The sequence below is a fragment of the Ochotona curzoniae genome, unplaced genomic scaffold (assembly GCF_017591425.1).
Source record: "Ochotona curzoniae isolate NIBS_2020 unplaced genomic scaffold, NIBS_Ocur_1.0 contig_3622, whole genome shotgun sequence".
Lineage (NCBI taxonomy): Eukaryota > Metazoa > Chordata > Mammalia > Lagomorpha > Ochotonidae > Ochotona > Ochotona curzoniae.
Window position 1 is genome coordinate 4,513,581 of NW_024465926.1, and position 19,545 is coordinate 4,533,125.

A 19,545-nucleotide genomic window follows, 5' to 3' on the forward strand; every position below is an offset into this window, starting at 1 on the left:
CTCCCACATGGGTGCAGGGTTTCAAGGCTCTGGGCCATCCTCGACTGCTTTCCCAGGCCACAAAGCAGGGGGCTGGATGGGAAGCAGGACCACCGGCATTAGAACCAGCGCCTGAGATCCCAGCATGTGCAAGGAGAGGACTTTAGCCACTAGGCCCAACCTTTATAAATATAAAGCAAAATCCAATTTACAGAGAGGAGGTATAGAAAGATTTTCCACTCACTGGTTCACTCCTCAAGTGACCACAATAACTGAAGCTAGGAGCCAGGAGCTTATTTTGGGTCTCCCACATGGGTGTGGGGTCCCAATGCCTTGCACCGTCCTCCACTGCTTTCCCAGGGCACAAGCATGGAGCTGGATGGGGAGTAGCCAGGACATGAACTGGCGCCCATATGGGATCCTGGCACATGCTAAGTGAGGATTTAGCCACTAGGCTACCGTGCCAGGCCCAGAAAGCAACCTTTTAAAGCAGCAGATTAATGATGTAATGGTCTATCCAAAGTGCTTGAGAGTGAGGTGTCTAAGGCCAGACCCTGCTTGGCCTGGACAACTTACCTTTGAGAACTCGAGGAAGCTTTAAAAACCCTGAGCTGAAGTCCAGTGGATTTTCCCGTTGTTCAGAGAGGTGGCGTATTCTACAGATTTAGGTATAAACACATCGTCATGTAGAACTGAGGGCAGAGGGGTGTCAAGTTCCACAAAGGAGAAGACCTAGACACATTGAAGATTTGTAGTTTTTAGTCACATTGATTTAAAAGGAACATCACAGATGATAATAGAATACCATGTATGGTAATTAAGCATGCTGACAGATACACCTCCAGAGGTGTCATCCTGGGGCATGCGCTGTAGCACAGTTGGGGCAGGGTGTGTGCAATGCAGCCCCTCCCAGTTCCAGCCCAGCCTCTTGGTTCTTGGGTGAGGCCGCAGGCAATGGACCAATGCTTGAGTTTCTGCCTCCTGTTGGGTAGTCTGGGATGGAGTTCTGGACTCCTGGCTTTGTCCTGGCCTGTTATGCCAGCATTTGGGCAGTGAACCGTCCTTTGGATGATCGCTCTTGCTCTGCTTTGCAAATTAATTAAAGACTTTTTAAAAAGAAGTGTCATCTTGGACATTTTTATGGGGCAGAGGGACTATAAAAAAAACTAGTAATTATGAAATTAGATTTCAGTCAGCATTGAAAATAACAGTATTTATGGCAAATAACCTAAATTAAGCTTCAGTAAATTTTAATTAGTATTAAAAAATAGTCTATATATTTGCTAAAATCAGGGAATGAAGAAAGTAAACTTCAAAAAGGATTTTGAGCAAATGACTTGGCTAACAATGTAACGTATCTGCTAGAAATACCCTCTGTGGGGCCTGGCATGGCAGCCTAGTCGCTACAGTCTTTGCCTTGTATGCGCCAGGATCCCATATGGGTGCCAGTTTGTGTCCTGGCTACTCCACTCACCTTCCAGCTCTCTGCCTGGGAAAGCAGTAGCAGACAGCCCAAGGCACTGGGATCCTGCACCTATGTGGGAGGCCTGGAACAAGCTACTGAATCCTGGCTTCAGATTGGCTTGAGCTGTTGCGGCCACCTGAGGAGCGAACCACCACACCTAAGATCTGTCTCTCCTTCTCTCTGTAAATCTTACTTTCCAATAAAAATATATATAAAAAAATATGTCCTGTGTGGATGAAGGCAGTCTTTCTGGTCCTCTCTTCAATCCTCCAGGCCATGGCGTTGGGGGGAAGGGATGTCCAGGCAGTGGGCCATGCATGTTAAGGCCCAGAAAATCATTTGGTCTGTCTGATCAAAGGATAAATCCCACAACTTGGTTCCCAAAGCCCTCAAATATTTGTTTCTTCCTCTCTCAGTCTGAGAAGCACACTTTACATGGAACAGTTACATGATCTTCGGATTTGTATGAGGTGGATTTTTGTGCGTAGGTTTGGGTTGGAATTAACCTAAACACTCTGAAATTGAGGCCAAAAAGGACTAAGCAAAAACATTTGCTAGTATTAAAAGAAGTTATATCAAAACAAATTCATTTTCTTCAGATCAAAAGTACCTTCAAATCCATGTAAGCCTAACAATTTTTCATTAGCTCTCCCTTTGTCTAAGACAATCAGAGGGGCCGGTGGGGTGGCTCAACTGGTGAATACGGTTCCTGCCAAGCACCAGCATCCCGTAAGGGTGCCAGTTTGTGTCCACCTGCTGCACTTCTAAAACCTGTGAAAGCTCAAGTCTTTGGGCCCCTGTACCCATGTGGGCGATCTGGAGCTCTTAGCTCGTGGCTTTGGGTAGGCCCAGCTCTGACTGTTGCAGCCATTTGGGGAGTGAACCAGCAGAGACCCTTTTTCTCCTTTTCTCTGTAAAATCTGCGTTTCCAGTAAAAATAAATGTTAAAAACAAAAACATGGATCTCATTTTCCTGAAAAGCAATGCTCAAAGAACAAGTAACATGAGGATAATCTCAAACAGTATGTAGAAAACATAGAATTCAAAGTTTAATTTGGTGCAGAAATTTTATTTTTATTTTATCTTATAGGCAGAGACACAAATAGATACTATTCCATCTGCTGGTTCATGCCCCCAATGCTAACCTCAACCAGAGCTAGAGCTGGGCTGGGCTAGGCTGACCCCAACATGAGTTAATAGGGACTCAACTCCCTGAGCCATCCATTGCCTGCTACCTCTCAGAGGTATGCCTTGGCAGGGAGCTGGCATCAGAAGCAGAGCTGTCCCTCCAACCCAGGCTCTGATACAGGCGTGGGCATCCCACGCACATCTCAACCACTGTACCAAGTACCCATCCTAGTGCAAAAAATATCTGAAACCCATGCAGTTTTTTTTTCTCGCAAATTTCCCACAGCTTTTTTAATATCCCTTGTAGCCTAGCTGACTTCCTTTTGCTCTTAAGCCAGAATCACATGATTTACGGAGATGAATAACACACTAAAAAGCAGTAGTATTTGGTAGATGCATGAATTGGAGCAGGGGTGAAGATCATCTAGCCCGTTGGTGGCACAGAACCTGCAAAATCATTTATTCTTGTCCTGCCGGGGCGACTGCAGGCAGGCCTCTAAATTCAGCCGATCTACAGCAGGCTAACCTTTAGTTTGATAATTCTGTACAGCCACGAATTATAAATATTCAAATAGCCCTTGGTAGATAAAAGCTTTCCTTTTTCTAAATTGGGAGTAAAGTCAGTAATACTTTGACTAGACTTCGAAACATTAAATCCTAAGAGGTATATAGTTTTTTTTTTAATCAAATGAAAACTTGGGTAATTGTCTTCTCTACAACAACTGTCAGCATATTTCCTCCAAACAGTAATGGCAATAATTGGACATGATGATTCCACCACTGGCCTCTGGAAAACAATGAGTTTGTGAAGAGGTAAGGCAACAAAATGTTGCTTTATGAGGAGGCTGAAGAACTCACAAACAAAAGTAGAATTCTAGCTTTTCTTTAATCACCGAATTTGTCTTTGCAAATAATCTTCGGACACTTCAGTTACTGTCCATCAACTATGACATGCTCTATTTTTCCGTATGTAGCAGATTGGCTGGAATAGCAAACACAATCATTTTTAAACAGTAGATCACTGCATTTCTATTTACAAAAAGCCATAAACAAACATGCGTTTCTCCATTTCCTGGAAGGACTTTTAGATGTTTGAACATTAAGGCAGTGATGATTCTAAACCATAAATGAAATTCTACATTAAGGCTTTCTATTTTATTTTCAAACTTAAAATTTCATAGGCAACTGTGACCAAAGCAAACTTGCACCCTTAGGTTGAGTTCATCTGCCCAGAGTATGTCACTAATCCATTACTGACAATTCTGTAGCTGATGTAGGGGACCATGCCACCTGATGGATGGATTGTTCGCTCCCTTGGTAGCATGAGGCTGTGCCACAGAAAGGACAGAGTGTTTGTGTCTCTGTTGTTGTTGCTGTAAACTGGAGAACCTTCAGGCTGCGCTGAGTCCCGGTTGCCTGGAAGTTGGTGAACAAAGAAGTCAGGGGTTCCGAACGGCAGAAACCCACCACAGCATGCTCCGTCTCAAAACACAGAAAACGTTCTCGGTTCTGGAGGCAAGACACCTTCACCATCTCTGTGTTCTTTGGAGAAGTCAGTTTGGTATCACTCTTTAAAAAAAATAAAAATAAAAATAAATAAAGCAACAAAATGCAGAATAAGCATGTTTTAGGCAGTTCTGTATTTGCCAGCCTCAAGGCACAAAATAAGATACTTGCTAGACCAATGAGTTTCCTTCTTTGAGGAAAAGATGAATGTGGATGAAAGGAAAAGTCACTTGAAAATGACTGGAGATTGCACTCTTGCCTGGGGCTCAGGATGTCCTTTGCTCTCCTGGCCTTTTCCTTCAAGGGACACAGCTCAGACCCAGCCTGTGCATGCTCTCTGGGAAGCTGCTGCAAAGCTCTGTGGTGGCCGGCAGGGAACAGCAGGAAGTCCCTCGCTGGGATGTAGTTGGTCTTCTGGCATACAGTTCTTAAGTTCCTTGGACTTCCCAGAGTGATGGGTCTTACGTGCTGAGTACTTCAGTGGTTGGCAGCCTCTAGGTAGTTTCAGGATGGGGACTGGTCCCAAGAAAGACTAGAGGGTTGGGACTTTGTAGCTCCATCTGATGTAACCTCCAGGGAGGGAGGAGAAGATAAAGGTTAAGTTGACTGCTGGTGGCTAGTGCTCTAATCTACTGTGCCTGCAAATAAAGTCTGTAAAAACTCAAAGCTCTTTATCTGAATCTTCTAGAACATCCTTTATATTAAACCAATAAACCCATATATCTCTGGGTTCTGTTAGCTGCTCTACCAAATTAAGTTCAAGAAGGGAGTTATGGGGACCCCAACTTAAAGCAGGTCAGTTAGAAGGTCTGCAGGCCCAATGCTGGGCAGTCTCAGGGGATGGAACCCTCAGCCTGAGGCTACCTCCAGTGGACGCTGTTAGAGCAGAAGCAAACGAGAGGATACCCAGCTGATGTCGGCTGCAGAACTGCCTGCTCACTGGAGACAAACTCGTACACATTTGGTCACAGAAGCCTTCTGTGTTGATTGTGGTGTGGGCATAGAAGACAACTTGTCCGCACAGCAGGGGACACCCCAGGATGAATGAATGGGTTGTGACTACAACCCCACATTCCTGAGGTGGGATGATCTACCTCCCTGGTACAAGGACTGCTGTGGGCATTAAGTGCTTGCTCTTCTTTAGGCGAGTTTTGACAGTAACAGACCTTTTGTAAGGGAGGTGCTGCACACTCGGTTGCTATCGGTAACAGCTCACACACAGCAGGGATGGCACCGAGTGACTACAGGAAATCTGCTTCAAAAGTGAATGACAGTTGTAGTTTTCCTTGTTGTCTTCAGAGACGAATGTTAAAGCAGACGGAGGTTCAAGGCGGAGGAGTCACAGACCACGGAAGCATCATCAACAATCTTTTCAGGAGCAGTATCAGTGAACTTTGGCTGAGTTTGAAGCTTTGAGAAGTTTGTTGCTGGAAAGCTTGGCTTCAGCTAAAGGACCGTAGAGGTTTTGCAGGTATGAAATTAATTTTCCTTTCAGAAGATGAAAAGACTAGTTGTGAAAGAGCGCTTGTAGACAGCACAAAAGCAGACTTTTGAGGTCAACATCTTACAGTTCATAATACACTCACATTTATACACAATTTTCATGTTTACACGTAAAAAAGGCAAAGAGCCACACACAAAGAACCAAACAACTGAATCAACACTGTGCTCGAGAGAGTTAACACTGTCGCCCCATGCCCAGCTTTGGAGCCCCAGGAGGAAATGGCACAGGCAAACCCCTCTATTAGAAGTTGGAGACTGCATGTGACTCAGTACATGTTTGGGTCTCTACAGAGCTGAACTGAGACTCCATCGTGTTCCAGGCCAAATCGGCCAGAAGAAAGTCATCCATTGCTGTCTGAGTTTCGTTGCTGGTGAAGAACAAGCTCCCCAGGGTTTCAAAACCAGAGCTCATGGTCTGTGTCTCTGCACTGTTCAACTCGACCTTGCCTTCCAGGGCAGGCGAGTTCTTGGTGGCGCAGCTGCCCTCAGTCTGGGTCTCCGTATCCGACGAGTCGGTGCTCATGGAGAAGCTGGAGTGCTTCAGTATGGAGGACAGGGGCAGGTGAGGGCCACTGTCCAAGAAAAAGTTGAAGTCTGTCTGTGTCTGCGTGTCAAACATCTCGAGGCCTAAGAAGTTAGCACTGGTCCTGCAGCTGTAGGACGCGGCAGACGTGTCTGTGAGGAAGAAGTCCGTTTGGGTCTCGATGTCCAGTGACTCTAAGACAGGCTCAGGGTTCATGGTGCTCAGCCCACTCTCTTCCGTTTGTGTCTGGATGTTTGAGGCTGAGAAGAACTCTTCAATATCAAAATCTATTCCGGAGTTCTGGCTTGGGCCAGATGGGAGCTGGGGGTCAGGCCCCGGATTCGTGTCGGGCAGAAGACTGCGATTATCCAATGTCTGACCAGGCAGGTTACTTGACAAGATGTTTTCCAAGTCACTTAACAGATCTATGGTTTGGGTCTGATTATCTGTGGTGTTCTGTGTGCTGAAGTTTAACATTGGTGCCGATTTCTCAATCTCTGGATTCAAAGCCTTGGGCAGCAAACTCTGAGTCACTGACTCTGCCTCCAGACTGCTGCTCATCATGGTGTCTGCAGAGACACTGTATGACGAATTGACACTCTCAAAGATGTCTCCACACATCCCGGCGTGGCTCACCGGCACGCAGTCCTCTGTGGGAGCCGGCATCCTGCTGGTCTGAGTTTCTCGGGAGACCCCACCTGACTGGAAGCAAGGGTCCAGGAACACATCTGTCTGGGCAGCTATGGATGAGGTCATCTTGGAGCTGGGCACAAATGTCTGGGTGTGAACACTGATGGGAAGGGACACCTGAGCATCAAATGACAAGTCAGTCTGAGAACAGGAGGACACGGCAGAGTCAGGGCCAGCCCACTGTGCCGAAGGCAGGACACCATGGGAGGCGTAAGACAGGTCTGTCTGCACATTGGTTGAACACAGGCTGCTCTTCTGACCTGTGCCCCCCTGTGCTTGTACAAGACTGGATGGACCTTTGCCCAAGTTCACTTGTACACCTGTACTGACTGGCTCGACAGCAACAGGGTTTATGATTTTTGAAAGCGGGAGGCTGTCTTTAAGAGAGCAGGCCTCCGAGTCCAGGCCGAGGATGAGGGTTCCCACGGGCAGGGGCACTAAGTGCACAGCCCCTGTGCCAGAGCCCTGATCCACACCTAACATCACAGGCTGGGCTGAGGGGTCGGCCGTAGGCACAAAGACGGGCACAGAGGAAAACTGCATCACAGGGAGTTTAACCAGAGCCACTTTGGGCTTCGGTAAGAGCAACTTCTGAGGGTATCTTGGAGAAGCCAGAGTCTGCTTTTTGGCACTGGAGCCACAGGAGTCTTCCACAGTGGCTCCGAGCTTGCTTTCTGACGTTTCTAGTTCTTGAGAGTCTAGTGTGGGGGTGGGTTGGTTGCCCAGTGATTCAATGGCCTTATTGGACAACTTCTGGTTTTGTAAGCAGTTTTCCATTTTCCTTTTCTTACTAGGTGGATCCCTGAAAACAGTGATAGAGCAAAAGGGGAAAATACAATTTTAAAACGCAGCTGTCTTTGACCATGACACTGTATTTTCACTTCTTTTCAAACACTATTTTCCCCATCTACAGTAGAGGCCAGAGTCAACCCAAGGAAAAGGAATCTCGTCTTTTGCAACTGTGAACACTAGGCCCGATTCTGGCAGGCAGACGTTCAGCAACACAGGGAAAGAAGTAGCATGCTTATTTTTAAAAACTAAGTTTTAAACATGAGCACTCAACCTCAGGTACTAGGAAGCCAACTGATATTATATATTATGTAAGTTTTACTATTTTGAAAGCAGGAGGCTATTAGACCACATATAAATCTGATCTTTAAGATGAAAGTTTCATGCGGAAAACAAAACAAAAAACCTTACTTTCCAGTAATTTGATATCCCTTTCATAGAAAATACTAGAAACTGCAATCTTCAAATTGAAACTGAAACAGTGGAGGAACAACTGGGTCAGGAACCCAGGCCCAGCACACTCCTGGTATTTCCAGGAGTTCCCTGTCCTTGGTCTACATGCTCTCCCACTAACTCTGCCCCTGCCACCCTCGTCCCGTTGTGCTTCCCCTCACCTGTGCTCTGCGGGGATCTCATGGCCAGTCCGGTAGATGTGGGACTGCAGTGCTGTCCTGCTGGCGTAGGGACAGCCACATGTGCACTGGAACGTCTTCCCACAGTCCTCTGCATGTCTCTTCAGGTCCCACTCAGTGCCATATGAGTTGCTGCACTTGCTGCATTTATGCTTCTTCTCGGCATGCATCTTCATGAAGTGCTGGCAAGAACACAGAGGGACGGGCTTAGCACGTGCTGCTGCTCCTTGCTGCCTCCGCTGGTGCACTGGGGTGACTGGGAAACAGTTCACACAGCCAGCACTTACAGACTTTGATCTACAAGGAAGGGCTTGCAGGGCAGGAAAACTATCTTTGGCATGAGATACAGGGGCAAATATTTCAGATGCTAATCTCCTCCTGCCCCGAACTCCGCCTCCTAGGAGGCAGCTTCCAGAATGTATAGCTTCTGGAATGCATAGCCTCCTGGCGGAAGGGCACGGTGTGCCTGTCCCCGGAGCCTCACAGACCGACACGAGAGATGTGCAGGCACACACTTGTTCATTCCTTGCTTGCTCATCACCTCTGAAAACCCTTTTCTGGACATTTTCCCTGCAGAACAAGCCTGGTTTCTCTCCACTGGCATCATATGCATACTTACATGGCCACCAGCTAGGAGAGACCTGGCCGTGTGCTCTCAAAAGAGCTCTCTGCTCAGATCTCTCAGCTACTCAGTAAGTGGAGGGCACACTGGGCTGAGGTCACCTTTCATTCTCAGAGAAGCACACTGAAGTAGAATACCTGTTTCACGAGGGAGAACTGAGAAAACGGCCTGTCGGGGCCCCTAGGGCATCCTTCAATTGGACAGCAGTAGAATTTTGGCACAGTTTTCAAATCTTTTCTTATTGTTGGATTTACTATGCCATCCTGCAAAAGAAAAGCGAAATAATAATTTTCACAAAAACCAACACAACAGGCTGATTGTGGGAAAGAGGGATCATGAAAATGGGCCCAGGGGATCTTCTTAGGGTAGTGGAAACACACTTAAGATGGGCCCAGGGGATCTTTCTAGGAAACATACTAACGGGAACATTCTAAAATCGGGCTGTTCCGGTGATCATACAACTCCACAAGCTAAAAAGTAACTGTTTACATGCAAAAGGTGAATTTTATGGCAAATTAAGCTCAATAAAGCACACACACAAAAAAAGATAAAAAAACCTACTAAATTTTTAAAGTTTATTTTTATTACAAAAGCAGATTCATAGGGAGGAGAGACAGAATCTTCCCCTGTACTGCTTCACTCTCCAAACAGCCACAAAGGCTGGAACCGAGGTGATCTGAAGCTAGGTGCCAGAACTTCCGGGTCCCCCACGTGGTGCAGGGGCCAAAAGACTCCTCTGCTTTCCCAGTCCAAAGGCAGGAAGCTTTGGAGAAGTGGATCAGCTGGGACTAGAACCAGCACCCATATGGGATGCTGGCGCTTGAAGATGGAAGATTAGCCTGCAGTGCCATGGTGCCAGGCCCTAAACTATGATATATTTTTTAAAATTTGTTTCTGTAAAGCTTCTCCTTCTAGGGCCAGTGTTGTGGCACACTGGGTTGGGCTGCTGCCTGCGATGCGAGCATTTCCTGTGAGCACCAGCTCCGGTCCTTCTACACCAGCTCCTACCAATGGCTCCTGGGAAGGCAGCAGAAGACGGCCTGAGTCTTGGGCCCAGGCACCCACATTGGCAACCCCGATGGGAGTTTCTGGAACTCTGGCCACTGTGGCCATCTAGGGAATAAATATCAAATGAAAGATTATCTGTCTTTTCCTCTCTATAGCTCTTAAAAAAAGGGGGGCCTGGTGCGGGAGCCTAGTGGATAAAGTTCTTTCCAGGATTCCATATGGGCGCTGGTTCTAATCCTGGCAGCCCTGCTTCCCATCCTGCTTCCTGCTTGCAGCCTGGGAAAGCACTCCATAGCCACTTGGAGTATGAATCATTGGACGGAGGATCTTCCTTTCTGTCCTCCTATCTGTATATTTGACTTTCCAATAAAAGTAAAATCTTTAAAAAAATTTATTTTTATTGGAAAGACAGATATATGAAAAGATGTATGAAAAAGATGTATGAAAAGAAGAGACAGAAAGATTTTCCATCTGTTGGTTTATTCCCCAAGTGGCTGGAATGACTACTCTTGAGCTGATCTGAAGCTAGGAACCAGGAGCTTCTTCCAGGTCTCCCATGTGGGTGTAGGATCCCAAGGCTTTGGGCCGTCCTCGACTGCTTTCCCAGGCCACAGGCAGGGAGGTGGATGGGAAGTGGGGCTGCTGGGACATGAACCAGTGCCCATGTGGAATCTTGGTGCTTGCAAGGCACTGAACATTGTGCCGGGTTCTGTAGCCCTGCCTTTTAAATAAAAAAATAAGTCTGTAAAAATTACTTGGTCTCAACATCTGGGAATTATCTGTGGTCTAGGGAATCATAAGGATTATTCTACCTAAGTGCATCTTAGTTTGAGTCCCTGGAAACCTTCTTGGGCCTTCCTAACTAAAAGCAACTGCACCCTGCTCCCATCACAGCTAGTCAGCTGGCGTGATTCTTAGATGGCTGTCCTACACGCTATATTTCAAACCAACAATCAATATTCTGTCTGGTACTAAGCACAGCTTTTACTATATTCCAGACATTGTTCCAGCTCTTTATGCAAATTAACTCAATTAATTTTAATAACTTTGCAACTAAGTATTTCAGCTGACTTTTTTCCTGGGAGTTTTAAAATCCCAGGTAAGTCAACTGGATGTTGTCTGTGGTGGCCAGCCACGCTCAGTCAGAGGCCCCTGTGACTGATGGGTTCTCCCTGTTCTTCCCGCTGGCCCTGAAGGAGGGGTCGCCAGAAGCCATGGGGCACGTGGCCGTCCCAGCGGCTGCGCAGGACTTCGGGACGCAGCCGATGCTCCAGGGTGAGAACTCACTGACATTGTCTCCAGAGCCCTTCGCGTGTCCTTCCTACCAGCTCTCAGGAGCACGCCGACTTCGCCAAGTCTGCGGCTGCTCACTCAGAGCGGAAAGCAGCTACTGTCTGCTTCTGGAACTGTATAACTTGCCTTGGCTCATCTCATATTTTGTCAGGTATCCATTCATGTTTTCAATGCTGAGCCATCTTTCTGTCATTCAACTACATTATAACTGCTATTTCACGTTAACTTCGATTACTTCAATGGTCTACAAAAATAAAAAACAACTTTTCCTTTCTCTTCTAACGGTAAAAAATATTGACATGCCAGAAAAAGTGTTAGTAAGTCATTGCCCAACCCAGACTCCTTATATAGCCTTAACCTCCCAACACAGCTGTATCTCCATTCCCTTTGCAAACCAGCCGGACGTGGTGGAGTGCCTGTGTGGCCTGCAGTCCTGGCCCTGCGTCCATCTGGGCTGACTCTCCTTGAAGGCCTTCCAGGCTCCCTTCAGAAGGAAGTGGCAGACAGCTTGGGTGCGCGTCGGTTTTACTGCTGACTGGTGGTGTGACCTCACACAAGGTATTCCACCTCTCTGAGCCAGTTTATTCACTTGCAAAACACTTGTCAGGATTACCTGGCAGTTTGAGAGACCGCTGGTGTTTGTATTAGCACAGAGCCCAAGTCCATCACACACTCAATAAACATTTGCTTACCACATCCTAAACTAAAGGTTGACTCTTGTCTGAATCCAAAATAGTACCTCCCTCAAGGCATGAGAATGCTGTCATTCTATAGTTCCTGCCTCAACAACTACATTTCTCAAACTATTTGATAGACTTCTGTGTCCTGCCTAAAGAGAGTAAGTCAAACCTGAGAGAGAGGTCTTCCATCACTGTTTTTTTTTTTTTTTAAGATTTTATTTTCATTGGAAAGAAGGATCTGCAAAGAGCAGAGGAAGATCTGTCCACTGGTTCACTCCCTAGGTGGCTACAATGGCTGGAGCTGAGCTGATCCAAAGCCAGGAGGCAGGAGCCTCTTTCAGGTCTCCCACATGGGTACAGGGTCCCAAGGCTTTGGGCCGTCCTCGGCTGCTTTCCCAGGCTACAAGCAGGGAGCTGAATGGGAAGTGGAACAGTTGGGATATGAACCGACACCCATATGGGATCCCAGAGCATGTAAGGTGAGGATTTAGTCACTAGGCTATCGTGCTGGGCCCTTCCATCCACTGCTCCCAAAATGGCCACTAGGATCAGGGGCATGGATCTGGATGGGACGCGGAGTGGCAGGGTCTCAAGCTGATGTCCATACGGGATGCCAGCCCTGCAGTTGGCAGTTGAAGTTGCTACACCACAGTACCAACTGCAAACTAGCTGTTAAACAGGTGGGCTTTGAGACTGGACTGCTGTGGTTTGAATTTCCAACTTTGTCACTTTGTCAAAGTTCATCTAACTTCTCTTGGTTTCCCCATTTGTAAAGTAGCCATGATAACCATGCCTATACTAGGGTATTGTGGGCATTCAGTTAATATTTATAGGGGGATTATAGGCGAGTGTTGATTACACAGTGTCTGCTATTTGCTGTGTAAGTTCTGCTTCTTTCTTTGTTTTTGGATAGCACTTCAGTGCTCCTTAAGCGAGCATGAGTGGACATGCACCAACCTCATCTTAGTGGCCACTTCACCTAGCAGAGTAGTACACAGGCGTCTCCAATCCCTCCAGCATCTGCATCACACTGCTCTCAGGCAGTTCTATTCCAGTTCTTCCTTCCCACTGCTGCACAAACTGCACCACGACAAACTCCCAGCTCACCGGCATCTTGCACATCCTTGGTGGTGCCCTCCCCCATATCTCCTCGGCCTCCTGTGCGGCCTGCTCGCTGCTTTCCCAATGCTCCTGACTGTGCTTTCTGCTGCTAACCTCCAAAGCAATTTCCATCTCTTTCCATCAATACTCTGCCTACATTGCCAGTTTCAGCTTTGGTCACATCATCACCTCACTCGGGCACTTTCAAGACCAACTTCAAGAGTATCAAGTCCAAGACTCAGCCAGGGACAGCCACATTCCCTCACTACACAGCCTCACTCTGCCTTTCTGTTCCCTCATAATTCTGTGATGCTTTCAGAACTCGGGGGTGAGCATCCCTCAACACACGGGATGGAGTCTTCTGGATTACAAACTTCACTTACTGAGCAGAACCCAAACACCCGAAGTGTTTGCTGGGAGTTCCGATGATCAGATCAGAGATACTCAGCACACACCTGCAGATTCACTATAACTTTTCATGGACAGAGATTCACTGGTGTCCTCTGCTGCATTTGGAAGTGTTCTGAATAGATTAAGTGTTCAAGAAAATCTTAGCACATTACACTGAGCATGCTTAAATGGCCTGCTAAGCAACAACATCTCATCATGTGTGGAAAGAGACCACGGAAGACAGACAAACTGCATGTTCACTCCTGTGAGTGCTTGCTTGCGAGCCACCTCATCACTGCAGCGGAGTCCAGCCCAGTTACCCTGGGCCTTTTCCCATGCTTGTCCTGAGACAACACAGCCAGGGGCAGGCTGGGAGGTAAGAAATGCCAGTGGGATAACACAACATCAAGTGCATGGGGGGGGGGGGGGTGAGGGGAAAGCCAACACAATGGCTCAAGTGACTAATCCTTCGCAAGCACTAGCATCACCTATGGGTGCTGGTGTGTTCTGCCTTCCCACCCAGCTCCCTGCTTGTGGCCTGGGGGAGTGGTGGAGGATGACCTAAAACCTTGGGATTCTGAACTTGCATGGGAGACCCGGAAGGAGCTCTTGGCTTTGGACTGGCTCAGCTCTGGCTGATGCAGCCATTTGGGGACTGAAATAGTGGATGGAACATCTTTCTCTCATCTTTCTGCCTTCTCAATAAAAACAATAAATAGATCTTACAAAAAAATCCCACATGAATTTGTAGCGTCAAACTGGTTTTATTTGGTTTAAAAGTATTTGAAAGAGGAAAGAGAGGGCGGGTGAGAGAAACACTCCCCTCCTTTGGCACACTCTTCAGATGGCTGCGCTAGCCCACCCAGAGCCGAAGCCAGCAACTCCATCCAGGTCATCTGTGCGGGTGGCCGGGACTCAACCGCTGGACCCATTCTCTGTGCTGGAGCAGGCAGGGGCCTGGAGGCAGGAGCTGAAGCCAGGTTCTCCCATCTGAAACGTGGATGGTCAAATGCCTAGAAACTGGAGTTTTGTTCTAAGTTCTACGCACATTCATGAACAAAATTCACGACTGATGCTCTGAGTCACTGTGAATTCCAAGAAGGAAAATGATTTGCTTTGCTATCAGGACTCTGCACCACCACGCCTGCAGGTCAACCTGGAGCCTTTTCTTTTTAAAAAAAGAATGTTTTGGCAAACTATTAAAGGTAACCCTCGGCTTTTTTACATAATACAAAATCCTCTAAGCTACATTTTTGAAATGCCAATGTTGCATGGTTCTTTTAAGTGCCCACCTGCCCCCTTTGGGGCTTTCCCAGGTGAGGAAGCAAGGGCCTCCAGCCAACATGGACTGCCCACACACTCTCCTCTTACCCGCATCCCCAGCCTGCATCTCAGTCACAGCTGTCCCTTCTCTACAGGTGTCCTGCAGGCCAGGCTGGGCCAGGAGATTTCCACATTTCCAAGAGGACATGGGACTACGCACACACAGGACCCCACACCAACGCAAAAGTTTGCACTCGCTCTGTAGTTCACAGTCAACTCCCGTTCCGAGCCACAGCCTTCTTCTGCCTCTTTTCAAGACCTGACTTTACACCTTTATCCTACAGCATGCTGTGAACACTGACGTGTAACTTCCTGATAAAGACAAAAACGTCTGTCTTACTAGAAACAAGACACACCATTCACTTGTCTCTGAACATTATTTGCATTTTAATTTTCATCACCTGACAAAGCTTTCACAAAATCACCTGTAGATGAGTTTGGACAAGGGCACCTTTAAGTGGCTGGGACTGCCCTGTGGTTGAACGGGTCTGGACTTTACAAGCCTGACTTGCATCAGCATTAAGGGAGCAGCTGGAGGGTGACGTGTCTTCTCTAGGCTGCACAGCGGGAACCACCAAGTATGGTGGAGCCTGCAGCCCTTCCCAAAGCCACGACCCTTGTGGTGTGCAGATGTCAGCCCATGTAGCTCCCTGCGCCTGTGGACTGGCCCGGTCATCCCCCGGCGTGAGGACTGCCTCACTGACTGAGCCCTGTGATAGCATTCAGCTCATTCCTTGGCAACAGACCGATAGCATCACGCAAGCCTCAGCTGGCTGACACTGTGATGGGCGGGCTGCACCCTTAGCAACTGGGTACTTGTGGCCACCCTGGCACATGAATCCTAACCGTGACATAACTTTGCTTGGCCCGCACCTTCTTGGACCAGGGTGCCAAGCAGCAGTACTGCCAGCAGTGGCCTCCGGAGAAAAGCGTGTCAGATCCGACTGCCCGTTTCTCTGCAGCTGCTGGGGACATGCACACATGCCCATACCTCTGATGGCTGCCAGCAGAGGCAAGGAGAGGACTTTAGATTTGTTCATCATTTACATTAAGAAGGGCAAATCTGGTCTTGGTGAGGTGAGTGTGAGAAAAGGTCAGAACCGGGCAAGAATCGTGCAGTAACTAACAGGAAAGGGAACACACAACTCTCGCAGTCTGGCAACTCTAAAATCAGGGAGAGAAATCAGTTTCCCAAGTCAGCTGTACCCAGGGCAAGGAGGTTTCCACTGACCGACGAAAACTGGCCAACCAGACACACTCAGCAGCGCCAGGACAGGAGATTTGCACACAAGTGCCCAAGCCTGTGGCCAGCCCAGCTGGCTCACCACAGTATTCGTGGCCAGCACCAAAGACCCCGTGGCCCGCACCCAGCCAGCTCACCACAGCACTCATGGCCCGCACCCGGCCCGCACCCAGCCAGCTCACCACAGCACTCATGGCCTGCACCCGGCCAGCACCACAGAGCCTGTAGCCAGCACCCAAGGGGGCTTTCCCTGCACCTTCCTCTCAGCCCTCCCTTCTTCCTAAACACTGGGAACACCAAGTGCCAGGAGAAAGATGTGAACTAAAAAGTTGTGGTGCAGGTGAAGGGTGTCAGATGGACACAGCTCTTAAGTCACATGGGCCACGTCCCTTGCACTCCTAGACTGCGGCTGCTCAGAGGCTGCCCAGTCCCAGACTTTGACAGTCAGGAACAAGCAAGTCTGCTTGACAAGAAAACAAAACAAAAAAATCCCACAATGGGGCTTGGGGTGAGGTTTCTCTGATTCCTGCTCAAAGCAGGGGCCCCAGGGACAAGGAGGGGCAAGAGTCGTGTGTTTCTGTGAAAGCAACGGGGTTGGGGGGGTTGTGTGCTGCTGTCTTTAGAGGACAGAAGGCTGCAGAAGGAAATTGACCCAGACAGGGAGAGTTAGGAAAGAAGGGCCTGGGGCTCTGAAGACCAAGGGAAGATGGGATCGTGCAATCCGCACCTGCTCAGACACCATCTCCCTTATCCCTAATACACATGCTAGGTTTTATGGGTAGCCTGCACATTCCTGAACTTCAGAGGTTTAACAAAAACACACTCAGAAGTCAATCCATTGTTGTCGGATCACAGCAGCCTGGAGGAGTGACAGACGAGGACGAAGGACCATGGAGTCCCTCACAGCAATTCCGGAGGAAGGCACCATGCGATGTGCGTGGTCCACCCAACCCAAGGCAGAGATGGAAAAGCCTTAAGCCAACTGGGGATGAATGAGAGTAGGGCTGCAGTCTATGCGGACAGAGGCACCGGTCTCCTAAGAAACAGAGTGACCCCTGGCCCATAAACCTCTACTCCGCAGTCACAGCTCAGCTGAGGGGGACGGTGCACCGACCCTAAGGACTAACCGAGAGCACCCAAAACCCCTGAGTCACAGCAGACGGGGCCAAGGCTACGCGGAGCTGCCCAAGGTGTCTTCACGCTTCCCAATTCTGTCCCTGCTGGCTGCTGGCACAGGGAACCCCGCGGGCCGCGGAGGCCACTTGCTAAGGTCAGGACTGTGAAATCCTGGCTGCACGGCTCTGCACAGACGTGCGTACGCGTCCTCTTCCACACCAGGATGGGGTGGTGGTTGGCGGGGACCGTGACCCGCTCCCTTGGGGTGCAGCCCCCCGAGCGCGGCGGACCTGACCACCGCTGGGAGACACGTGCAGCCCACCGTGCCAGCTGCTTCTGGCCCGACGCGCAGGGCCCGGCGGGGACGGGTTCGGGGCTGGGGGCTCCGGAACGCGGAATGCCGACACCGCCTTACGAGCTGCCTCACCTATGTCTCAGAAGGGTTCTCAGTCCGGACCCCCGGCAAAGGACACGCAGGGCCGCCCGCTGCCCCGCAGACGCGCCCCGGGGCCCGGGACCTGCCCCCCGCGCGTCGTGGTGCCAGGCCGCGTCCGCGCCCCCTCACCTGCAGCCGGTGGCTCTTGACCAGGTGCATGTTGAGCGCCGGGCTGTTGGGCAGGATCTTGCCGCAGCCGCGCACGGTGCACAGGATGTTGGTCCGCACGGCCCGGGACAGCTCGCTGACCGACGGCTGGATCAGCTCCCGGACCGGCGGCGCGGGGGCCGCGGGCGGCTGCCTGGACGCTGCGGGCCGCGGGCGGCTCCCCCTCAGCCGGGGCCCCGGGACGCCCCACGGGCCCGAGGCGGCGGCGGCGGCGGCTCCCCTTGCGGCCGCCGGCATGGCCGGACCGCCCGCCGCCAGAGCCGCGGGCCCCGCCGCCGCCGCCGCCTCCGAGGCCGCCATAGCTCCCGCACCGCCGCGCAGCCTCGCTCGCAGGCGCCGCCTCCGCCGCAGCCACTTCCGGAAGGGGCGGGGCCGGCCGCCGCAGCTCCCCCTGCCGGCCGCCGCGAGCGCCAGCAAGAACAGGTGGATACGGGGTCCCCAGGTCGATGGGTTCCTTGCTCTAACCTCCGGCAACGGATGGATGGATGGATGGATGGATGGATGGATGGATGGATGGATGGATGGATGGATGGATGGATGGATGGATGGATGGATGGATGGATGGATGAAGGAACGATGCTTCCCCCAAATTAGAAACAATCCCAGTGTTCAATGTCAAGAGGCAATGGTACACTGATTTTTGCAACCATCTGTTGAAGGCTTGCAATGGACGAGGCAATCCTAGTAACCCTGGGATTGCACTGGCACCATCCAGGCAATCCTAGGATCCCAGGACAACGTCCCGATGTGCAAAGGCCCTTGTAGAAGGCGATCATGACGTGGACATATTTTGTAGAGATGCAAGCTAGCTATTCTGCCTACCGCACAGGGGCTCATTCTGATTTAAAAAGTACCATGGGACCTGCTGTAGGATGGCTTCCATGAGCTCTTTGTAAGATTTTTTAAAAAAATTTTTATTTTTGATGTCTACATAGTTGATTACGGTGGGAAGGGTCGAGGATCGGGGGAAGTGGTGAGACCATTGTTTCCACATTTTCTTTTTCTTCTTCCTGTATTTGGGAGAAGAGGGAAGACAAGGGGAGAAGCCATACCCAGCCTCCCAACGGCCCCAATACCTGGGGATGAGGAATGGCTACCCGATGTCATCTCAAGGTCCCCGATGTGTAGCATGAGTATGCTCCAAGGGTTTTGCTTAAGTGGCTTCAATGGTTCTAAAACACTGTTGATCTCACAGATCCAAAGATGGGGAAATCCTTCCAAGGTCCCTTGGCTGACCCAGTCCACCTGAGACCTCTGAGTTTTCAATCACCCAGAAGTTTCTGTCATTTCTTCTGCCCTCCTTCCTCTGCTATGATACTAGATGTCCTCTGCAAGCTGCAATAGTCTGACATTTTCTCCTTGGGCTTTTGGGTGTGCTAACCACCGCTCTGACCAGGCCATTGAGGCCCAGCTTTGACACACTCCATTGTCAGACCACAAGGTGATCTCAGGCCTCTCTCTTGTGTGTGCGCCCATCTGTACAGGATCTGGCTCATTCTGTCACCCACATCAGCCTATGTCCACACTGGTAGTTAGAATTGCTAGCTCCATGTTTTATGCAAACCAATGGGTGCTGCGGCCCAGCCCAACCCTGCCCTCCACACAGTGGGCCCTCACCCACACTATTGGGTGCTGCCGCCCAGTCAAAGTGACCCACAATAACCCTCACTGGGCTGGCCTGAGTCCTGGTTTCTGTGCCTGCCAGCTGTGCAGTGGACTGGCCCAGTCTGTCCCACATCCCATTCAGCTCTTGTACACATAACTGGGTTTTGAAGCCTGATGCATCCCCATCAACTCCACCCTCCAGCCCATTCATGCCAGTGAGTGGCACTGACCGTCTAGCCAGGCCCACCCCAAGTCCTGGTTCTCATGCTCACCAGTGGAAGTTGCAGCCCATCAGACAGGTGCCTAATTTCTCTCCTGAACCCACTCCCTGCCCCGGATATTACA

At 49.8% G+C, this 19,545-nt stretch overlaps 1 protein-coding gene across 2 annotated transcripts; it reads right to left on the reverse strand.

Moving 5' to 3' along the window:
- Positions 1 to 3,439: 3,439 nt before the first annotated feature.
- Positions 3,440 to 17,895, reverse strand: ATMIN (ATM interactor). 2 transcript variants are annotated; one of them, XM_040982322.1, is made up of 4 exons: positions 17,557 to 17,895; positions 8,975 to 9,100; positions 8,198 to 8,397; positions 3,440 to 7,596 (listed from the first exon to the last, which is right to left on the reverse strand). In XM_040982322.1, the coding sequence occupies exons 1-4, from the start codon at positions 17,893 to 17,895 to the stop codon at positions 5,823 to 5,825; spliced, it is 2,439 nt and encodes an 812-aa protein (XP_040838256.1). In that variant the 3' UTR covers positions 3,440 to 5,822. The 2 variants fall into 2 exon arrangements, with proteins under 2 accessions (XP_040838256.1, XP_040838257.1); XM_040982323.1 differs by lacking the exon at positions 8,975 to 9,100 and having other exon boundaries at positions 17,557 to 17,670.
- Between the last annotated feature and the right edge of the window lie 1,650 nt (positions 17,896 to 19,545).